The sequence below is a fragment of the Rhopalosiphum maidis genome, chromosome 2 (genome assembly GCF_003676215.2).
Source record: "Rhopalosiphum maidis isolate BTI-1 chromosome 2, ASM367621v3, whole genome shotgun sequence".
Lineage (NCBI taxonomy): Eukaryota > Metazoa > Arthropoda > Insecta > Hemiptera > Aphididae > Rhopalosiphum > Rhopalosiphum maidis.
The window spans coordinates 68,279,883-68,299,488 of NC_040878.1; the positions used below are offsets into that span (position 1 = coordinate 68,279,883).

The following is a 19,606-nucleotide window of genomic DNA, read 5'->3' on the forward strand; positions in this document are numbered from 1 at the left end:
ATAATTTGATTACACAAATAAAATTAATTTTTACTAACTTGAATTTTATTAGAAAGCTTGTCAAATTCTTGTCTTAAATTTTCTGTGTCTTCTTCAATCTTAACAGCACCTTGAGGTTCAGTACTTAGAACAACTTTTTCTTTTAATTCCATTATGTATCTTAAACGATTTTGACCTTGTTCAAGTGTTTGCCTAATAACTTTCAAACTTTGAAGTTTACTCTTCACTTCGTTTAAACTGTTAGGTATTTCTTCGCATTCGTTTAACTACAAAATGTAAATAAAAATATTTAATAATTATCTAGTAAGTTTTTTAGTGAAAATACTTTATCTCGAGTTCTTTCAAGCCAATCCAGACATTCCTGGTATAGGGAATTATGTTGCTGATGTTCTTGATAATGTAATTCTAAACGTCGCATTACTTCTTTAGCTAAAGAAAGTAATGTATTGTATTTAGTTGTCATCTGAGTAATTGAATTTGATAAACGTGTATCAGAACATGTTTCCAATAGAACCTGACAAAAATTATTTATAAAAATTAATATTTTATTTTAAATATGGTAACAATAATTTTTACAACTTTTAAAAAAATATATGCGGCGCATTTTCAATAAATTAAAAATGAATCATACATATCTAAAATACCTGTGCTTTTCCATTTAAAATATCTAATTCTTTCTGCCAATCAAATAAGGTTTGCAAATGAGTTTGGAATTCTTCTAATGCTTCTTTTTTTCCTTCTAAACTTGGCTGCAGTTTATTATATGACTGAACAAGTTTTTCAGTATTATTCAACCATTCTGTTGCACCCTTAGAGTAATCATCAAAGTCATTCCATTTGTATATGCCATCCTAAAGGTAAAAATAAATTATTAATTATGTATAACTTTACAATTACCAATTAAAATTTGATAATGTTGGTTTATTAAATTTGATTAATTTACTTCTAATAATGCTTTTGTTTTTTGAAGAGTGTCGTTATGTATATCAAATTCTTCTTGTAACATTACCACTTCTTGTTCAATTATTTCTTTTTCTTCTTCATCAGCAAAGGAACAAGCTTTTTCTGCTCTTTCAAGAGCAAATTCCAATTTGTTTTGTCCTGTAGGTAATTCACTCTGTAATACCTATAACACAACAAATAATTGTATAAAGAAAATCAAAATTCACAATCATTATCATTACGCTAGTACCTTAAATTGAACAGACTTAGCACTCAACATTTCTTTATCTCCTGTTGGTTCAGATATCTTACTAACACGTTCTTTAGCAGATCTTAACCATGTGGCAAAATCATTTCCAGCATCTATGAATTCTTGATGTAATTTTACAGTTTCTTTTTGCCTTTCATAAAGATCCTTTGCTTTGATACTTAATGTGTGGTATTTATTAGTAATTTCATTTGCAGGTACAGCCTGTTGTAAATCTTCAGCCTTAAGAGTTACTTTTTGAATCATAGGTTCAAAAGAAACTATGTCTTGAACAATACTATTGGTTCTACGTAATGTTGCTTTACGTTCTCCAATACTTAGAGATCCAAATCCAGCTTGATTTTTTTTCGCTTTTGATACCTAACAGTAAATTCATTTGGTATTATTAAGAATTCAATATAGTTCTTGAGAAGAAAAAAAACTATTGTTCATTGTTAAATTAATAATATGATTATGATATTTAAGTACAATTCAGAATAAACTATCAATGAATATAAAAAAATATTTAGTATTTTTTTTTATTCACTGTTATGAACATAACTTAATTTTTATGGATTTAATCTAATAATATTATTAATAAATAAATTCAATATTATTTGATATTATATAAAAATTTAAGGAAAAATAGTTGATAGCTGTAATTAATTTTAATTTTTATAACCAGTATTCAAATTATAAATAAAATTATTTTATTAAAAATAAAAATAAAATTAATTTATCAGTTAACTTACTTAAAGACAGAATTTTTAATAATTCTAATTGTGTTTTTAAAATATTAAATGACTAATCTAATGTTTTCTTTTATAAAATATTTTATTAAAAGCCTATTCAAAAAAAGATATTTACCTTAAGTTCACAGACTTCATCGAGTTTAGCTTCACGATCTGAAATCCATTGTTCTAGATGTGAGTATGATGAATTATAATCGGCCCATTGTAGGAGGCTTGTTTCAATATGCACTTTTGATGTAGCTATTTTCTTTACAAGTCTATCCCAGTCTACTTGGATTTCTTTTAATTGATTATTTATTAGATCTTTTCCATCAGATCTGGTACTTCTCAAAACTTTTTCACCAGAGTTTACAGTGGAATGAATAATTAATTGACCTTCTTCTTGTGATTTTAATAATTCCTAAAAAAATTTAATATTAATTATTTATTTGAGATATTAATAACAATGTAATTGGTTTTTACCAAAATGTTATCAAGACGAGATTGTAAGACTTCTTTACTAGTATTAGCTGTTGTTGTTTCATTCCCAAACCTAATTGCTTCTTTCGCATCATTTATCCATGTTTTAGCTTTTTCTAGATAATTTTCATACTGCACGTGATGTTCAAGGTTAGTCTCTACTTTTCTTTGTACATCCTTTGCCAAATTCACTTGAACCTAAAATATATTATTTCAAAAGTTATAAATAATTAAAATTAAATATATTTTAAAGTATTAGTATTACTTCATAACGGGAGTTAAGATGTCTTAACTGATTATTGACATAAGTTTCAAGATGAGATTTTAAAAGTGGTCCCGAACTTTCATTAAATTTCTCAATATTAGATTTGCCTTTTACTAAATTATCTAATACATCCTACAAAAAATAATTAATAAGATAAATTTATCTGTACAAAATGGTTTTATAATATTATATGATAATTATCATCAGTTTACCTGTATTTGTTTTACTTGATCAGTTTTTTCTAATACTGTTGCCAATGGTGTATTTTTAATAGCCTTCATAGATATATCAATTTGTTGTAACCAATCTGATAGTTTTTCATATTCATCTTTATATTCTCTCCAATGTGTATGAATAGCATGGAGATTATCTTTTTGTGTTAATATATCTAGGTGGAAAGAATAAAATTAAATATAAATAATTATATACAGTGATTCTATTATCATTAAACATTAATCAGTTCAAAAAGAGTTGACTTCTTAAAATTTTTTTTTTTTAATTTTTAGTATCATGTTTTTCTAAAACTATACATTTTTATTTTTTTCACCCTTATATGTAATAGTGAAACTACTATCAATTTTTGGTTTTTAAATAGCAACCTATATTTAAAATGTCATAAAATAGTTATAGTAGCTACTTTTTTATGAATTTTAATGTTAAAATTATTATTTTTCATTTAACCGTTAGTGAGTTATAGCTATAGTTATGGCCATGAGGCATTGGTAACTACAGGTACAAAGTTTGTCACTGCATCGATAGTCGATAACGAGTTTATTACATGTTTATTATATGATTATATGAAACAAGAAGTATTATAAAAACCGGAAACCACTCAACTTTCAAAAGCTATATGTTACTAAAACATTAATGAAAAATAATAATTTTAACATTAAAATTTATAAAAAATATATCCTTAGTAATTTAATAAATTTTAAATATAGTTTGTTAATTGAAAATCAAAAGTTGATAGTGATTTCACTTTTCACAATTAAATAAAATGGTGAAAAAAATAAAAATTTCATACAGTTTGAGAAAAGCATAAAACAAAATATTTTGAAAAAATAAAAAAATCAATACTTGATTACTTGAGTGTTTAATGATAAAATAATCACCCTATATATCTTTTTTAACATACCATCAAATAATTTATTCAATTCGTCAGCTATGGATGAAATTTCTTGTCTTATAATTTTTTCTCCATTTTCAGAAGTACTTGCAATTATAATTCCTCCAATTGTGTTCAAGTTATCTAAAAGCAATTCACCTTGAGCTCTTTTATTTAATAAGGTTTCCAATGGTGTTATTGCATTTTCAATTGCTAATTTATCACTAAGTGGTCGTTCTTTTAGTGATGGTATTTTATCTCGAGATCTATTCAAAAAATTAAATAGCTCCTCGTATGCTTCTTTATAAGTTTTGTGATCCTTATATTGTTGCTCACGTTGATTAAGTAATTTCTGAAATTTAAATTTCAGAATTACATTTATTATTGTTTAATTATGTAGAAAAATATTAAAATTATCAATTATAATACCTTGACTTTATCTGAAATTTGATCAAACTTATTAAATACTTCTTGTGTTTCTGCCACAGCATTGCTTTGATGTCCCGTTTTTAACATTTCATGTGCTTTCAATTTCAAAGAATCCATTTCTAACTTTTCACAGCGAACTTTTTCATCTAAATGCTAAAATAAAATATGAAAAAGTGTATTTTTTTTTATCCAGGAACTCACTCTGTTTAGTCAGTAATACGGATAAAATAAATACAATTCTGTGCAAAGACAGTTTTCAATCCATATTTCTATAACTATTCTTTTTTTAAGGATATATTGTTATATTTATTTATATTACTTGTAGCAATTTATTTTCTATTAACAATATAGAAGGTTTAATTAATTTTTATCCAAAACAAATTGTAAAGGTATGATAGTTATTATTAATATTAAATTATTTCATATAAAATTATTATAGTTGTTATTAACTTAAAAAGTTATTAATAATATACTGTAGACCTAAGTAAATAAATTCATGATGAATAATTTAAAATAAATATAATTTTTTGAAAATTTCATTGTATATAGTGAATAATAATATGTGTGATGAAAAGTTTTAAGTCTTTACGAATAATATTTTTGGATTAAAATAAAACTATTGTTATTAATTTTTATTTAAATACACAATTTTGTTGCATTATGTTCTATATTTGTATGTATCATTAAGATATTTAGGTTTTTGTAAGATCAACTTTTGAAGAGTTTTAAATTTCAAGCATTAACTATAAAAATTGAAAATATCATTAATTTTTAAGTATAAAATCATTTATAAATTTCTGTAATGACGAGTTTTGTAAAAAAAAGAACTTCAAAGGCTCATGAAAATATCATACCAATACATTTTCAATACTGTTTAATATCCAAGAATAATTTGTAATATGATATCTTGTATTACAATTTCAAGATTTATGACTGTCTGAAATGTTTTATCAAGACTAAAAAAATAATAAAAACATTTAAAAATTTAAAATGTTTATAAATAGCTAAAATTTAGTCTCATTTTTTTAAAAAATATTATTGTGTACAAAAAATTATAATTCATGTTATAGAATATCAAGGAATGTTTCAATTTTCTGAAAATTAATATTTTTTTTTTTAATTACAGAAATTGTTATTTTACGTGTAATAATAAAATGTCATCAAAATTTAAAATTTAATCACTTATATACTTATACTTTTGTATTTGATTTTCAAATTTTAGGTGATAAAATTTATAATAATTATATATATTTATAACTATAAAATAAATTTCAAATTTTTGTGATTTTGATAAATTTCTTTAAAATTTGAACTTTAAATGTTTATAAAAAAAATTTGTCACTATATAATTTTAATATTTATTAATGGTAAAGTGATAAGTAACTGGTCGGAACCTTGCCTATAATTTGTTATGTTTTATTAAAAAATAAATTTAAAAAAGCAGAACATTTAAATTTTTTAATGTCTATAACGTTATAGTCAAACTATTTTGAATTATATCATGAGTTCATGACTGATAAATGCTTATATGAGTATTTTGTAAGAATTTCAAGCCTCATAGTTACTCATTTTTGAATCACAATAGAAAAAAACAAAATTAAACAACTAATTTCAGGTAAATAGTTTTGATTTTCCATAATTTTTTGTAGTTTTGATTTTTTATGGGAATGGTTTTCTCAAAGATGAAAATCAAAGCATTTTTATTCCTTTAATAGGTAATGATTGACAAAAAAAAAAAAAAATAATGTAATTACTTTTAATTTTTCTAATTGATCTCTTTTTTCAGACATAGTCCCTTGAAATTCTTCTAACTCTGGTAATGCATCTTCAAATTTTTCTATTATCTTTCCTTCTTGTTTTACATGTTCTAAAAATCCTGACCACCGCTGAATTGATTCGTCAATATTTGTCTACATTATTCAATTAAACAAGTATTATTTAACAAAGTTGGTGATTATTTAATATATAAATTGTATATATATATATATATATACATAATATTGTATCTACCTTAGTTTCAACCATTTTTGTTGCTAAGCTACTCCAATGTTCTTGTAAAGATGTAAGTGATTCATTTATTGATTTGTGACCTTCAGGTGCAGTATTAGCTAAAACTATTTGTGCTATTTCAATGCAATTTTGGACTTTATTAAAACCATCGTCTTTATATAACAAGATGTCCTAAGAAAAACATATACATTTTAATTATTATTTTCTTTATATTTTATATGTTATGATCAAATTAAAAACTATGACTTAGTATAATTTAAGGTCATTTCATGAATTTTATACACATGATTCATAATTAGTGAATTTCATGAGGTAATTCAGAAACCAAATTTTACATTTTGTATTTGAAATGTAGCCATTAAACATGCACATCATGGTAGAATACAAATTCACATGTTCAATTCCATGATTTGTCCTAACTATATTTATTCGGTTCTAAAAGCTAATATGTACAAATAAATATAAATAATTTATAATTTTACTTGAATAACAATAAGTTTTTCTTCTAAATCAGCTTTACTGGTAGATTTGAAATCTGTACAACTTGTCAATTTATCGTCTGCAGAATCCAACCAAATAATGGCTTCACTTAAACTGCTTTCAAATTCCAAGTGATTGTTTACAAATTGTTGCCACTTTCCAACCAATTCCTTTTTTTAAATTAAAAAAATTAAGTATACAAATAATAATATACATCTATAAATGCAGAAAAGAGTAATAATAATTACATTATGATTTTGAATTCAGTTTCATATTAAGGGGATTTGATACTGGCAGTTTCTGTCTTTGTCTAGCATATACAAAACATAGACATTTAGACATGTTTTTGCCATACATACTGATTGTTCTAGTAAAGTTATAAGAAATCTGAAAACAGATTTGAATTTGTTGTTAAGTCTATTTGAATTCAACTTTCCCACATTTCTTTTTTTTACTATTTTTAAATAGTTTTAATCTAATTCTATTAGTTTTAATAATATTTTTAATAATTTCTTTAAAATTTATGAAAATTTTTAATTTCTACTAAAACTATTAAAAGTTTTTTTTTGGATTTAAGATGATAAAATAAAAAATGTGGAAAAGTCGATGTCAAGTAGACTTTATGACAAATTCAAATCTATTTTCAGATTCATTATCATTTCACTAGATCAATCAGTACATTTGGCAAAGAACACAACTAAATTTCTATGTTCTGCGTGTATTAGATAGACAGCAAGAGTCGGTATCGTATCGACTCCCCTTAAGTAGTTTTCTATTAGTTATAGTCAGTTGCATCAAAACTCGTTATAATAATACACATTTATAAAACTTCAAAATAATAACTATTATTTATTTTTATAAATAATGAATAGATTTACTTTTATTTTCATTGAAAGCTGATGAAATTTTTGAACAATTTCTGTGATCTGAGAAATTTTGGTTGACATTGACATTATGTATAAGTTTTGTGATTTTTCTGTAATTGAATCAATCTCAAACTCTTTAGCTCGAATCACTCCTTGTAAATCCTAAAATTTAAAATTTATAAATATTTTTAGTAGGACATTCAAAATTAAGATAAATATTTACTACGTAAATACTATTACCTTAAGTTCTTCAAGCTGAGTTTTCTTTTCTTGTAATGAATTTTTTAAATCAATAGCATGAATTTTATAATCAGTTTCTCGTAACCATGTTAAACATGATTCTTTGAGTACATCAAATTCGTTCCAACTATGAAGTTTATTTTCTAAAGCTTCTATTGATGTTCTATAAAATAAGATTAATATTTTATATATTTTACTGTATATATTTATATATATTTTTGTTTAATATTTAAAAAAAGTAAATGTAGATTAATTAAAATATTTTAATAATTGTGCAAAAAAAAAAGAAAGATGTTTTTGATTTTTATAATAAGGTTTTATAGAGAATACATTTTCTTTGTACTCGGAATATAATAAAGTCAAATGAGTTGTAAAAAATATTTAAAATACTCAAACTAATAATGACAACTTAAAAAACAATTCAATTTTGTTTTTAAGTTTTACGTTTAATAACATAATTTTAACTTTTCAAAACTTTCTTATTTTAATCCCAACGCCATAGGTTGAAATTTGTTTAATACATTTTATTTAACACATGTAAAGTTATTAACTATTTTTATAATTTGTGATAGGTAAATGTATTAGTGTAAAAAGCATCCTGTGACCTAAAGTTAGTGCCATAAAGTAAGACCGTTAAAGGAAAAAGCAAAGGCCAACCTAGGATTTTTTTAAACAATATGTCAATATACAATTTATAATATCAAAAAAATTGTATACTACAGTCAAACCTCCCTTAACGGATACCTCCAAATAGCGGACAAAATTTCAGCGACCGAGGGTATCTGGTATTTAGAGGTTTCACTGTATAATAAAATAATATGCCCATGTATTATGGGTATACTGTTACTTTATATCAGTATTTCCCAACCTTTTTGTAATGGCAACCCACAAATCTACTGTTTGTTGGTTATGCGACCCACAGTAAGAAAAAAAAAAAAAAATATGATTACCTATATAGTATTATAATAATCATTTTTATTATGACCAAATTTATCATTGAATTTTAATTTTTAATATAATATAATACTGAATACTAAATAAAAAATACATAATTATGTCGATAACACAACAAATTTTCCATAACCGTAGTAAAATAATACAAATGTTAAAAAAATAATTTGATATCCATTATAAAATCTATGTCCTGTATAAGTATATTTTACATTCTACAATATTAGTTAGACTTCACATTATTATTATATGGAGAGATATCAAATAAAAAATAACTTAAGCATTCATAAATTAAATTAAATTTACGACTGAAATTATTTTCATATATTTATTTTTTGGTTTGGTTAGTGACCCACAAAAAAAATTTTGCCACCTAATTTTGGGTCATGGCGCATAGGTTGGGAAACACTGTTATATAGTAATGATCAGAAATTTTAATCTTGCTCCTGGTAGATTTTCATCTTAAGAATCTGCATAAGTGTCAACTATTTTTTTTTTTGTTTTTTTTCGTTGCAAAATTTTAGTATGGCATACAAACATGTGAAGAAATAATGACACATATATTATGGTTTTTAACCGTAACTGCTTTCTTTAAATAATTTAAATACAATTACTTACATATATATATTATTTGTCTAAACCATAAGTCCATAACTTATTAATTATTGTACTTAAATATAATTGTGTGTATTTTAAGAAGATTATATTTTAAAATTTAAATACAGAATAAATGAGAAATATTCAAATATAAACATACCTGATTATCTATCATACTCAATCAGAGTTGGGCAATATATTATATAGATAATTATTCGAATAATTGTGAAATAATCATTCGAATAATGCCCAACTCTATACTCAATAAATAATTATTATAATTATAATCTCCGAAATATACAATTTTAAATTATAGGTTCCTAATGTAAATACTTTTTACTTGAAATAAACATTCAGAACAAATAATCAAAAACTTTTTTATTTACTTGTATATTAGGTATGTGTATACTCACTTTACTGTCGTCATGAGTCCTTCCCAATCTTGTTGCGATGAGTCAATTTGTGCCCTAATATTTACTTGACCATTTTCAATGGTACCGGGAATAACTTTTTCTGCTAGTTTTTGTATGTTATAAATCCTATTTTCTTCTTCATTAAGACTTAATAACAAATTCTAAAGAGTACAATTAAATATTTAATGTAATTAATCATTATGAAGGTGTAACATATTTAGTAAGTATAAGAAAAAATTACTGTAATCACCTTTATTCTGTCCAGGTTGCTCAACAAAGAAATCTTTTCCAAATTTGTATCGCCCCAAAGCATTAATGTATTATGTGTTGCATCAAGCCATTCTTGCATTTCCATCACAGATTTAGTATACTGCTCATGGTCTTTTACAATCGCTTCATATTTGTCTACAAAATCTTGAATTTGTTTTAAAATGTCATCATATTGTTTACTCATGGATGATAAAAGAATATCATTATTTTCTCGCATTTGCATTTTGCTAGTAAGATCCTGTAACTTTACAATATCTTGCTTTCTCTTTAATGTTGCTTGAAGCATATCTCTATAAATTTGTAACTGCATTTTTTTTTCATCCAATGTAGATTTGAGTACTAAATCCTTATTCAATATCTGTTTTGTATTGTTAAACCATTGGTTTAATTCATTGTATAGTTCTTCAAATCCACTCCATCTAGTTAGTTGATCTTTTACTTCTCGGTTGATATTCAAAAGATCATCGTACAAAGTGTCAAATATTGTTTGAACTTCATCCAATTGACATTTTATCTTTTCTCTTCCAGATGTAGATGTACTCAAATACAAATTGTCTCCTAATTCTATACAGCTATTCAACAAACATGTTACACTTGGCTTTGTGTCTAATAATTCATTTAGTTTTGCATTTTTCTGAATTAAATATTGATGATTAGCTTGTGATGACAATGGAGGTTTGTTTAAATTTTTAAATTGACTTTGAACATTTGATAGTTGAATTGAACATTCATTATATTTATCCACATATTCTTGGTGAATTTTAATAGATTCATTACATTTATTTAAAATGTCCTTTGGTAATAGTTAATATAAAATATAATATAAATTAGTTTAAGTTATAGAATCATTAATTTAAAGTTTTACCTTAATTGTAGTTTCCATTGATTGATAACGAGATGATATTTGTTTGACTTTGGTTGACAACTGTGCTTCTCTTGTAGATTTATACTCATTTGATTGATCAATATGTTTATCTATGTCTAAAACTTTATTTTTCATATCATCCACCAATGACTAAAATTTTTATAAGTGATTATTAATTTAAATTAAGCAATAGGTTTTTCATCATTTTAAAATTATTTTTGTAGTTTATAAAGATTAATGAAATTAAATTTTGTAATGTATTAATATATTAAATATTATACATTATGTTTTTATATTCTTGTATAAATTCTTCATATTTTTATTTTATTTTATAATAATTTTATTAATAAGGTTCATGCAATATTTGATTTTTTTTTGTACTATGTCTTACTTGTTGAAGATGATCACCAAATGCAATTAAATCCTTCACCGAATTAGATTTTCCTTTAATTTCTTTTTCTAAATCCTAGATAAAGTTTAAAAGATAGAATATAATTACATTTTGAATTTTCATTTTATAGCTAAAAATATTTGAAGTTATGATTTTCATATAAGTACTAAAAAAAAGTTATTAATAATAATATAGAAATTGAAAATTAATTTTACTAATGGTCATATCTAAATATTATTCTTAAAACATATTGAGTCAATATAAAAAACTTATAAGTCATTTAATTAGTAATTCTCCTATATGACAAAATATAATAAGTAAGTAATTAATCATTATTATATGATACCAATAATAGCTAAATAAAATAAATTTTATATTTAGCTTATAACATACATATTATTAAATATTTTACTAATTTTATGTTTCACTTATCAAATAAATACACAATATGAAATTCTTATTTAAACATAGAATATTTTACTCTTATAAATGATATTTAAATAAATTGATTACCTGAAATTTATTATACTGTTGAGTTTTTTCTTCAACTGTACCCTTATCTGAATAGTTTTGTAATTTTTTTTCGGTATCATTATGCCAAGAAATTAACTGATGCATTAGATTTTCAAACTCTGCCCATTGATTTATTCTACTTTGTAAACCTTCTAATAAGTCATTTAACAATGACTGGAATTTTTCTTGTTCAAATCTATAGATAACACAATTGATCATAGTGATTAGGGTAACTTTTTAATAATTATTTTTAATATTTTACTGTAAATTTGTATGATCTCTCAACATAGTGTCAATTGCTTTTTGTGGAACTGTATCCTTTGAGCCTTCTACAAAACGTTCCATTGTCAATAAAGTTGTTTTATTGTTATTGAAAGTCGTTTGTATAACATTAACTTTATTTAATCGGGACTCTAAAATTTGTTTGTTCCCTGAATAATCTAAAATTATATATAATATTATTAAAACATTGAAAAATTAATGGAAATTTGAATAATATTAATGTACCTGTATATAATGAGAGTTGATCCCAAAGTTGTTTTTGAGTATCGAGATATGATTTATGTAAATCCTGGTATTGTTGATAAGTCTCTAAGTAGTTTTCGAGTTGTGAAATAGAATTATTCATTTTTTCACGTAACAGATCATATCTATCCTTCAATGACATATCTGAATCAAATTCATCTTTGGGCTTCTTTATAGTTTTCCCTTTCTCCATTATTGTTTCTATCATACGACTATGTGAATTTATTTCTTGCATTGTTGCCTATAATATTATTAAATGTTACTAAATAAAGTTTGTAATTTTTTTAATTAAATTAGAAATATATAAATATTATTTTTTTAATTTGCAATATGCTATTATACCTTTTGTTTTAAAAGTTTTGATCTTATTTCTTGCGGAGAAGACCAAATGGGTGACTGGTTAGAAGCAATCACTTTTTCTATACCTTCTAACCAATTAATAGTTTGTAAAAGAGTTTCTTGATAACTATTCCATTGTTGTGATTGGACTCCAAGAGTTTTTTGAGCTGTTTTTACTTTTTCATCTAATATGTCCCATCTATAGTATACAAATTAAAAGTCTTAAATATATTTTATACTTAGTACTTACATATTGATATATTGATTTATACCTATCACGAATATCTTTAAGTTGTTGACGAATAGTTTCACGCCCAGCAGCAGATGTATCAGGATATAAACGTTCACCAAGAGATGTTAATAATGATATTTTTACTGATGTTTGATCAGAGCTACCATAAATATTTTGTAACTGTGATAGTTTTTTATTTAAATCTAAATCATCATCATCCAAAATTTGAGCCGGTTTACTTTCCAAAGTGTCTAACCATGACTCGAATTCAGTCAATTTGTTATTGAAATTTTTATGATCATCAGTAATATTTTGCCATTTAGCAATCATTTCTTTACTTAAAACTAGAATTAATTGGTACCTGTAATAAAAAGATATGAAAAATTATCACAAAAAAATATTTCATAAGCTTTTTATTTTAATTATAAAGTTATTTAAAATAGTTATTAGGCATGTCAGTAAATAAAATAGATATTTTTGTCTTACCGATTTCCAACTTGGAGTATAAGTGGTTTTAGACGTTCTACTCCGCTTGTATGTAATAAATTATTTGAATTATCAATGAATTTTTCTATTTTAGGTTCATAATTTAATATTTCATTTCGTTTATCTGTATAAAGTTTTAGTTTATTTTCTTTTTTTTCAAATGTTGATTGCAATTGTTGATCTTTAATAAGTGATTCAGTTAATCTAAACCAGTTGGTAATCTCATCAAATTCACTTTCAAAATCAGTCCATTGAATCAAAATGTCTTCCATTTTTTCAATAATAGTATCTAAAATATGTTTTATTAATTATAAATAAAATTATTACATTTTATTCTGTACAAAAATTACCAAGTTGTATTATTAACTGTAATTTATCATTATCTATTTTTGAAATTTCTTTTGACATAACATTAATTCCTTTTTTTGTGGTTGTCTTGCTAACCAATTGAAATACTTGTTCAAGATGATTTCTTAATTCATTTTCAGTTGTATTTACTATTTTCATTTCCTATAATTAATAATATTAAAATTATTAGTGGAAAGAATTAGATAATTTAGTATATATTTACTTTAAGTATGTTCATTTTTTTAACAATATTGTCTTTTTCTGTAGCAATACTATCATTTTCTCGAATTTTATCACATTGTTCTTTTAACATCAATTTAAGTTTCTGACAAACATTATTGAATTCAGAATGATTTTGAACAGAAAGCTCTAACGAATCCATTAACTCCTACATATAAATATATGGATTCACTTTAAATTTGTTTAATTGTAAGATTTTAACTAATTATTTTAATTACCTACCTTAGATTTTGTAACAATTTTTTCATAAAGATTTTTAATTGATTCTAAGTATGTGTTTAAAGTGTTATCTTTAGTTTGATTAACGAGTTCTTGAGCCTTGTCACATACTGATTGTACCAGATTTTGATGAGACAATATTTCTTGATTAATAACAACATGGTTCTAATGGAAACAAATAATAATTAATGAAAAAATAAAATAAAAAATTTTTAATATTTTTTATGTGTTAAATTAAATTCAACAGTCAAGGATAAAAAAAATACCTGAAGTTGAGCTTTTTTCTCTTGTAAAGTAGCTTTTGTTTCAGTATGCTGTTGCATTGCTTGCTCAATATTTTTCAGCCATTTGGTAAGTTGTTCTTGTGACAATGAAAATTCAGCAAATTGCAATAAACAATTATCAAGTTTGCTTAAGCTGCATTGCAAAGTCTCTGACACTAATTCCCATTCATTTCTCAGACCCCTAAAATCAAAATTATTAATATTTTTGAACAATACTTGTTTAAAATATTTTTGTACTTCATATTTTGACGAATTATTTCTCTTCCATCTGGAGAAGTTTGGGCATATAATTTTTCTGCCATATTAACAAGAGACTCATATTGCACACTTTGTTGACATTTTGAATCTAACAATGCTAACAGTTTCTTTTGCCTTGCCTTAATAATGATAGTAAAAATAAAATAAGTTTAATTTAAAAATTAAACTAATGATAACTAACTTGTAAAAGTCCTAAATCGCCAACAACTTCACTATATTGGTTTAATTCTTCTGATAAGCAATTTACTAATTTACTAAATTCTTCATAACTCAAATCAAAATGCTGGTGTTCTCTAACAAAATTTTCATACCTCAATATTGATTCCTAAAACAAATTATTATTTAATTACTCTATTCATTTTCCTTTTTAATACATTAGTACCTTTGTTCTGGTTTTAACACTCTGGAAAGTTTTTATTAAATTAGTAATTGCACTATTTACATTGGGTGAAACCTCAATAGTTTCAGATTGTACTTCTAAAATCTCTTTGTGCTTTTTTGTGATATCTTCATCAAATTGTTTCAATTTTTCCAAATATTGTTGTTTACTTGATAATGAATTTTTTAAACTTCTATCTTTAATTTGTGTTTCAATTGATTTTAAATATTTATCCAGATTTTCAATTTTAGTTAAAATTTCATCATTTTGATTTTGTTTTTGGCTTAACATTTTTGAAGTATTTTCACAATTCAATATTAAACTTTCCCAGTTAATTTTAATTTCATCGAGTTCATTCTGTATTGCAGTCTTACCATCTATATCAGTTTCTTTTAATACAGTGTTTCCAATTTCTTTACATTTTTCTAGTATTAACTCTCCTTCAGATTTATGACCAATTATATTTATAAACACATCAAAATCTGTTTCTGAAAGATTATTGACTGCAACTGAATACTCGTCTTGTAATACCTTGAAATAATTATTAAACATTTCAATATTTTCTAAGTACAATTCATGATTTTTCAAATGTAATTCGTTTAATTTTAAACATTTATTCACTCCTAATGCAATATTGTCATACTTTTTCAAAAAGTCGTTTAATTTTAGATCAGTATCTGGTTCATTTAATTGAGTTACCTTTTCTTTTAACTGATTAATGTTATCTTTATAAGCAATTAAATCTTGTTTTAATGTTTTTAAATTATTGCAATTAGTTTTTTTGTCAATAATATTATTTTTCTTTATTCTTTTATAATCATTTAATTTTTCTTCTGTTTCATGAAGCCAATTTTGAATTTGTTTACTACTTTCATCAAATGATGATTTTTGTACTAAAACATTTTCAATTGCTTTTGTTATATTTCCACATTCGTCATTTAAATTTTCACAAGATAATCTTAATTGTTTAACTTTGAATCTTATTTCATCCCGATTTTCCATAGTAATGTCAGGATACATACATTCACCTTTTGATACTGTGTCATTGACTAATTGTTGACTTTCTTCTAGTTGTTTGTTAAGATTTTTCATAATTTCTAAATCTGATTGAGCATTTTGAATAGATTTTTTCCCAACAGGTTGATTGGTTTCAATAGATTTAAATTTATTACTTAATTCTTTTATTAATTTATCAGCATTTTCATAAGAAATATTAAATTCTTTTTTCATATCTTTTAAATGTTTTATTCTTTCCAAACATTTACTGATGCTATTTTGATAAGATTCCAATTTTCGTTTAACTTTAATAACTTGATTATCTAATGTTGATTTACTATCAATGCATTTGATATTTTTGACACAAGATTCAAGTTCATTCAAAAATTGCTTGGCTGTATCGATTTTAAACTGAAATTTATTTACATTTTCTTCCATAATATTTATTGAATTCATATCAATAGGAATTTCCACTGAGAGCCTTATATCATTTTTTAAAACATTAATTAACGGTAGAATATTATCCAGATGGTTTTGATATTCAACCCAGAACCTTATAATTTTTTCTAGAGTTACCTTAAGTTCATTAATCTGTTTTTCAGCGTTCTCAAGGTTAACACTTAATAGCTTATCATTGTGGCTCAATTCTTCTAAGTTTAAATCCAACGATGAATGCTGATTAAGGTATTCTAATACTTGATCTATTTTAAATTTTTGTTCCTGAATTACAGTTAAGTTTCTTTTGATATCCTCAACAGAACCAAGTTTAATTTCTATTTGTTCTTTCTCAATTTCTTCTTCAGGCTTACACCATGTTAGCTTTTCATCAATACTTTTTATTGAATGTAGAATGTTATTCAAATCATCTTCCAAATGTTTTTTTAAATATGTCATTAATGTTGTTTCAACTTTATCAACCTGTTGAACAACACTTTCATATCGTTTCTTAAGACTTTTTAATTCCTTAATTGCTGTTGATTCTGCAATTATAGGAAAAGTTTCAGTCATTTCTGATACTGAATGATTAACAGTGTCTATGTTCAGATTCATTTTAATCAATTCAGTTTTGCATTTTTGACAAGATTTTAAATTAATCAATAATGTATCTAACTCATTATTTAAGTTGTCACATTTACTAACATTTTCTCGTATTTGATTAATTTCAAAAGTACGTTTTTTTATTTCATTTCTTATCGCATCTTCTCGTTGAGTAAAAGCAGTAATTAGACGAACTAAATTACAAGCAATACTTTCAACAGCCGTAAACTGATCATCAATCAATATACTTAATGATTCTAATGTTATAATAGGTTTATTTCCATTAAGTTTTTGTAATTTATTTATTTTTTCAAGAAGATTGTCTTTTAAATCTAAATTAAGTTCTTTTTCTTCTGAGTATTTAACAAGCTTGTTTTTAATTTTTTCAATATCGTCAAAATTGTTTGTGCAGTCTAAAAGCTCAATGTTTACATCAGATAACCATTGTAAAATACTATCTTTGGTCTGGTTCACTTGTTTCCAAATAACTTGTTGAGAATGTGCAATTTCAGAATTTTTTTTAAGATCAGCATGATATTTTTCCAAACTCTCAATGTCTTTTTTATAAGTTTGATTAAACTTTTTAACATTTAGTTGTGGATAGTTTTCAGCCAATGTTACCATTTTTTGCACAGATTCTTCTACTGCAGGCAATACGTCCAATAAAGCTGTACTTTGTTTTAATGCTTTGTTATACTTTTCTTCTATTACCTGAGCCTCAGTTAAATCATTTGGAGTTTCTATCAATTCTAAAATAGTTTTGCATTCTTCTTTAGTTGTCTTAATTTTATTTTTAGTATCGTTCATAATTAACCAATTATTGTTCAATTCTGTTAAATTTGCAATTGACTGTTCAGTTGTAGTTTTTAAATTAACCAACTGTGTATTTATATCCAATAAAATATTTTGTACAAATTTAGATGAGCTACTTTTGTCAAGCTGAGTTAGTATTTCACCTTCTTTTTCCAAAGTCTTTAGCTGTTCAAATAGTTCACTTGTGTCTTTTAGTTTGTGTAGTTTTGGAATTATAAGAGCAATATCTGTCCATGATTTTAATGTCAATACATAATCATTAACTTTACTCCCCATTATTTTAATTTGTTTCACTAAATAGTTATTTATATCACTGACTACTTTTTGACAATCTTTTATTTTTTGTTCATTTTCTTCTCTTCCTTTGAGTTTTTCCCTGAAATAGTTAGTTAAATTAAATATTAAAATATTAAATTTTTTAATCACTTAAATATAGTGATTCATAAAATATGTGGTGAATTATTCTACTAAACCAATATAATATTTTACTTACTGAATTTGTGTCAATTTCAATTTTAACTGATTAAATTGATCTGTAACTGATAATCCTGGAATAGTAGTTTTACTTTGTTGCAATAAGTGTTCAATTGAATCTATATTATTTTTCCACATTTCTACTTCTTCAGAACAAGCACTTATATCATTTATTAAGTTCACTTTATCTTGATTTGTATCAAATTGGAATTCAGCATGCTTCAATTTTCCTAATAATGTTTCATTCCAGATAAAAAATTCATTTGCTTTTTCGAGTACAATTTTTTTCTTTTGCATTAAATCTTGAAGTTCCTAAAAAAATAAAATAAAAAGTTTAAATACATATTATTCAAAAGAATATTATTAAAATTAATTATAAAATATTTACTTTAAATTGCATAATTGATTGTTGTATTGAAGCATTATCATTAAAATGTTTAAAATCATCTTCAATTTCAGTAAATAATGACTGTTTTTCCATGTGTTCTTCAGTAAACAGGTGAAGCTTTTTCAATATTTCTTCAATTGAAGTACTTGGAACAATATTGCATTTATTTACTTTTGAATCCAATTCATTTAACCATTCACAAAACGTATTTACTTTGATTTCATGTTCTTTTCTAAAATGTATTATACATTATCATTTCTCAATTCTATAGAATATAGATACCACTTCATTGATTAAATAAGTTAAAAAATCAAAAATATATTATCAAGAGAGAAAACCAATGATTCTTTCTTATTAAGTTAGGTAATAAATATTAAATTTACCATCTAATTTATGTAAAAATTAATGCACAATGAGGTGAAATAACTATAAAAAGTTTTAAGCATACTATATTCAAATGCAACCTAAGTTTATCTTATTTTAATAAATATATTTAATTAAGCTACAACCAGTTATATAAATAACTATAATTAAAAATGTATATTAACTATGTTAAGTTAATAACTTATTAAACAATTATAATATATATTATTATTTATAAAAACTTATATTATCCATAGGATATTAGTTACTATTATTTATAAAAAAAAATATGAATAAACCTACATATTGTCTTTAAATTATACATGTTATTATAACAAATATCATTTTTTAGTAAAAAAATAATATAACTAAGATAATCTTTACGTTACATTATAAATAATGTAATTAAATATTTAAATATAATTAATT

The 19,606-nt window shown here is 23.7% G+C and overlaps 1 protein-coding gene across 1 annotated transcript in view; it reads right to left on the reverse strand.

The window, feature by feature from the left end:
* LOC113552227 (nesprin-1) overlaps nt 1-19,606 on the reverse strand; it is a 67,454-nt gene that overhangs the window by 27,837 nt on the left and 20,011 nt on the right. The window contains exons 30-64 of the mRNA XM_026954983.1: nt 18,815-19,046; nt 18,446-18,738; nt 15,109-18,328; nt 14,908-15,051; nt 14,706-14,845; nt 14,451-14,649; nt 14,188-14,349; nt 13,949-14,113; nt 13,728-13,887; nt 13,378-13,666; nt 12,932-13,252; nt 12,663-12,858; nt 12,303-12,561; nt 12,058-12,235; nt 11,796-11,991; nt 11,283-11,357; nt 10,892-11,041; nt 10,007-10,819; nt 9,757-9,917; nt 7,796-7,958; nt 7,568-7,717; nt 6,692-6,859; nt 6,210-6,380; nt 5,954-6,109; nt 4,200-4,352; nt 3,801-4,122; nt 2,878-3,053; nt 2,666-2,797; nt 2,404-2,598; nt 2,057-2,341; nt 1,193-1,570; nt 944-1,126; nt 645-851; nt 326-514; nt 39-266 (exon numbers count right to left, since the gene is read on the reverse strand). Of these exons, the coding sequence (XP_026810784.1) occupies nt 39-266; nt 326-514; nt 645-851; nt 944-1,126; nt 1,193-1,570; nt 2,057-2,341; nt 2,404-2,598; nt 2,666-2,797; nt 2,878-3,053; nt 3,801-4,122; nt 4,200-4,352; nt 5,954-6,109; nt 6,210-6,380; nt 6,692-6,859; nt 7,568-7,717; nt 7,796-7,958; nt 9,757-9,917; nt 10,007-10,819; nt 10,892-11,041; nt 11,283-11,357; nt 11,796-11,991; nt 12,058-12,235; nt 12,303-12,561; nt 12,663-12,858; nt 12,932-13,252; nt 13,378-13,666; nt 13,728-13,887; nt 13,949-14,113; nt 14,188-14,349; nt 14,451-14,649; nt 14,706-14,845; nt 14,908-15,051; nt 15,109-18,328; nt 18,446-18,738; nt 18,815-19,046 (10,609 nt within the window). The remainder of the gene's footprint in view (nt 1-38; nt 267-325; nt 515-644; nt 852-943; nt 1,127-1,192; nt 1,571-2,056; nt 2,342-2,403; nt 2,599-2,665; nt 2,798-2,877; nt 3,054-3,800; nt 4,123-4,199; nt 4,353-5,953; nt 6,110-6,209; nt 6,381-6,691; nt 6,860-7,567; nt 7,718-7,795; nt 7,959-9,756; nt 9,918-10,006; nt 10,820-10,891; nt 11,042-11,282; nt 11,358-11,795; nt 11,992-12,057; nt 12,236-12,302; nt 12,562-12,662; nt 12,859-12,931; nt 13,253-13,377; nt 13,667-13,727; nt 13,888-13,948; nt 14,114-14,187; nt 14,350-14,450; nt 14,650-14,705; nt 14,846-14,907; nt 15,052-15,108; nt 18,329-18,445; nt 18,739-18,814; nt 19,047-19,606) is intronic.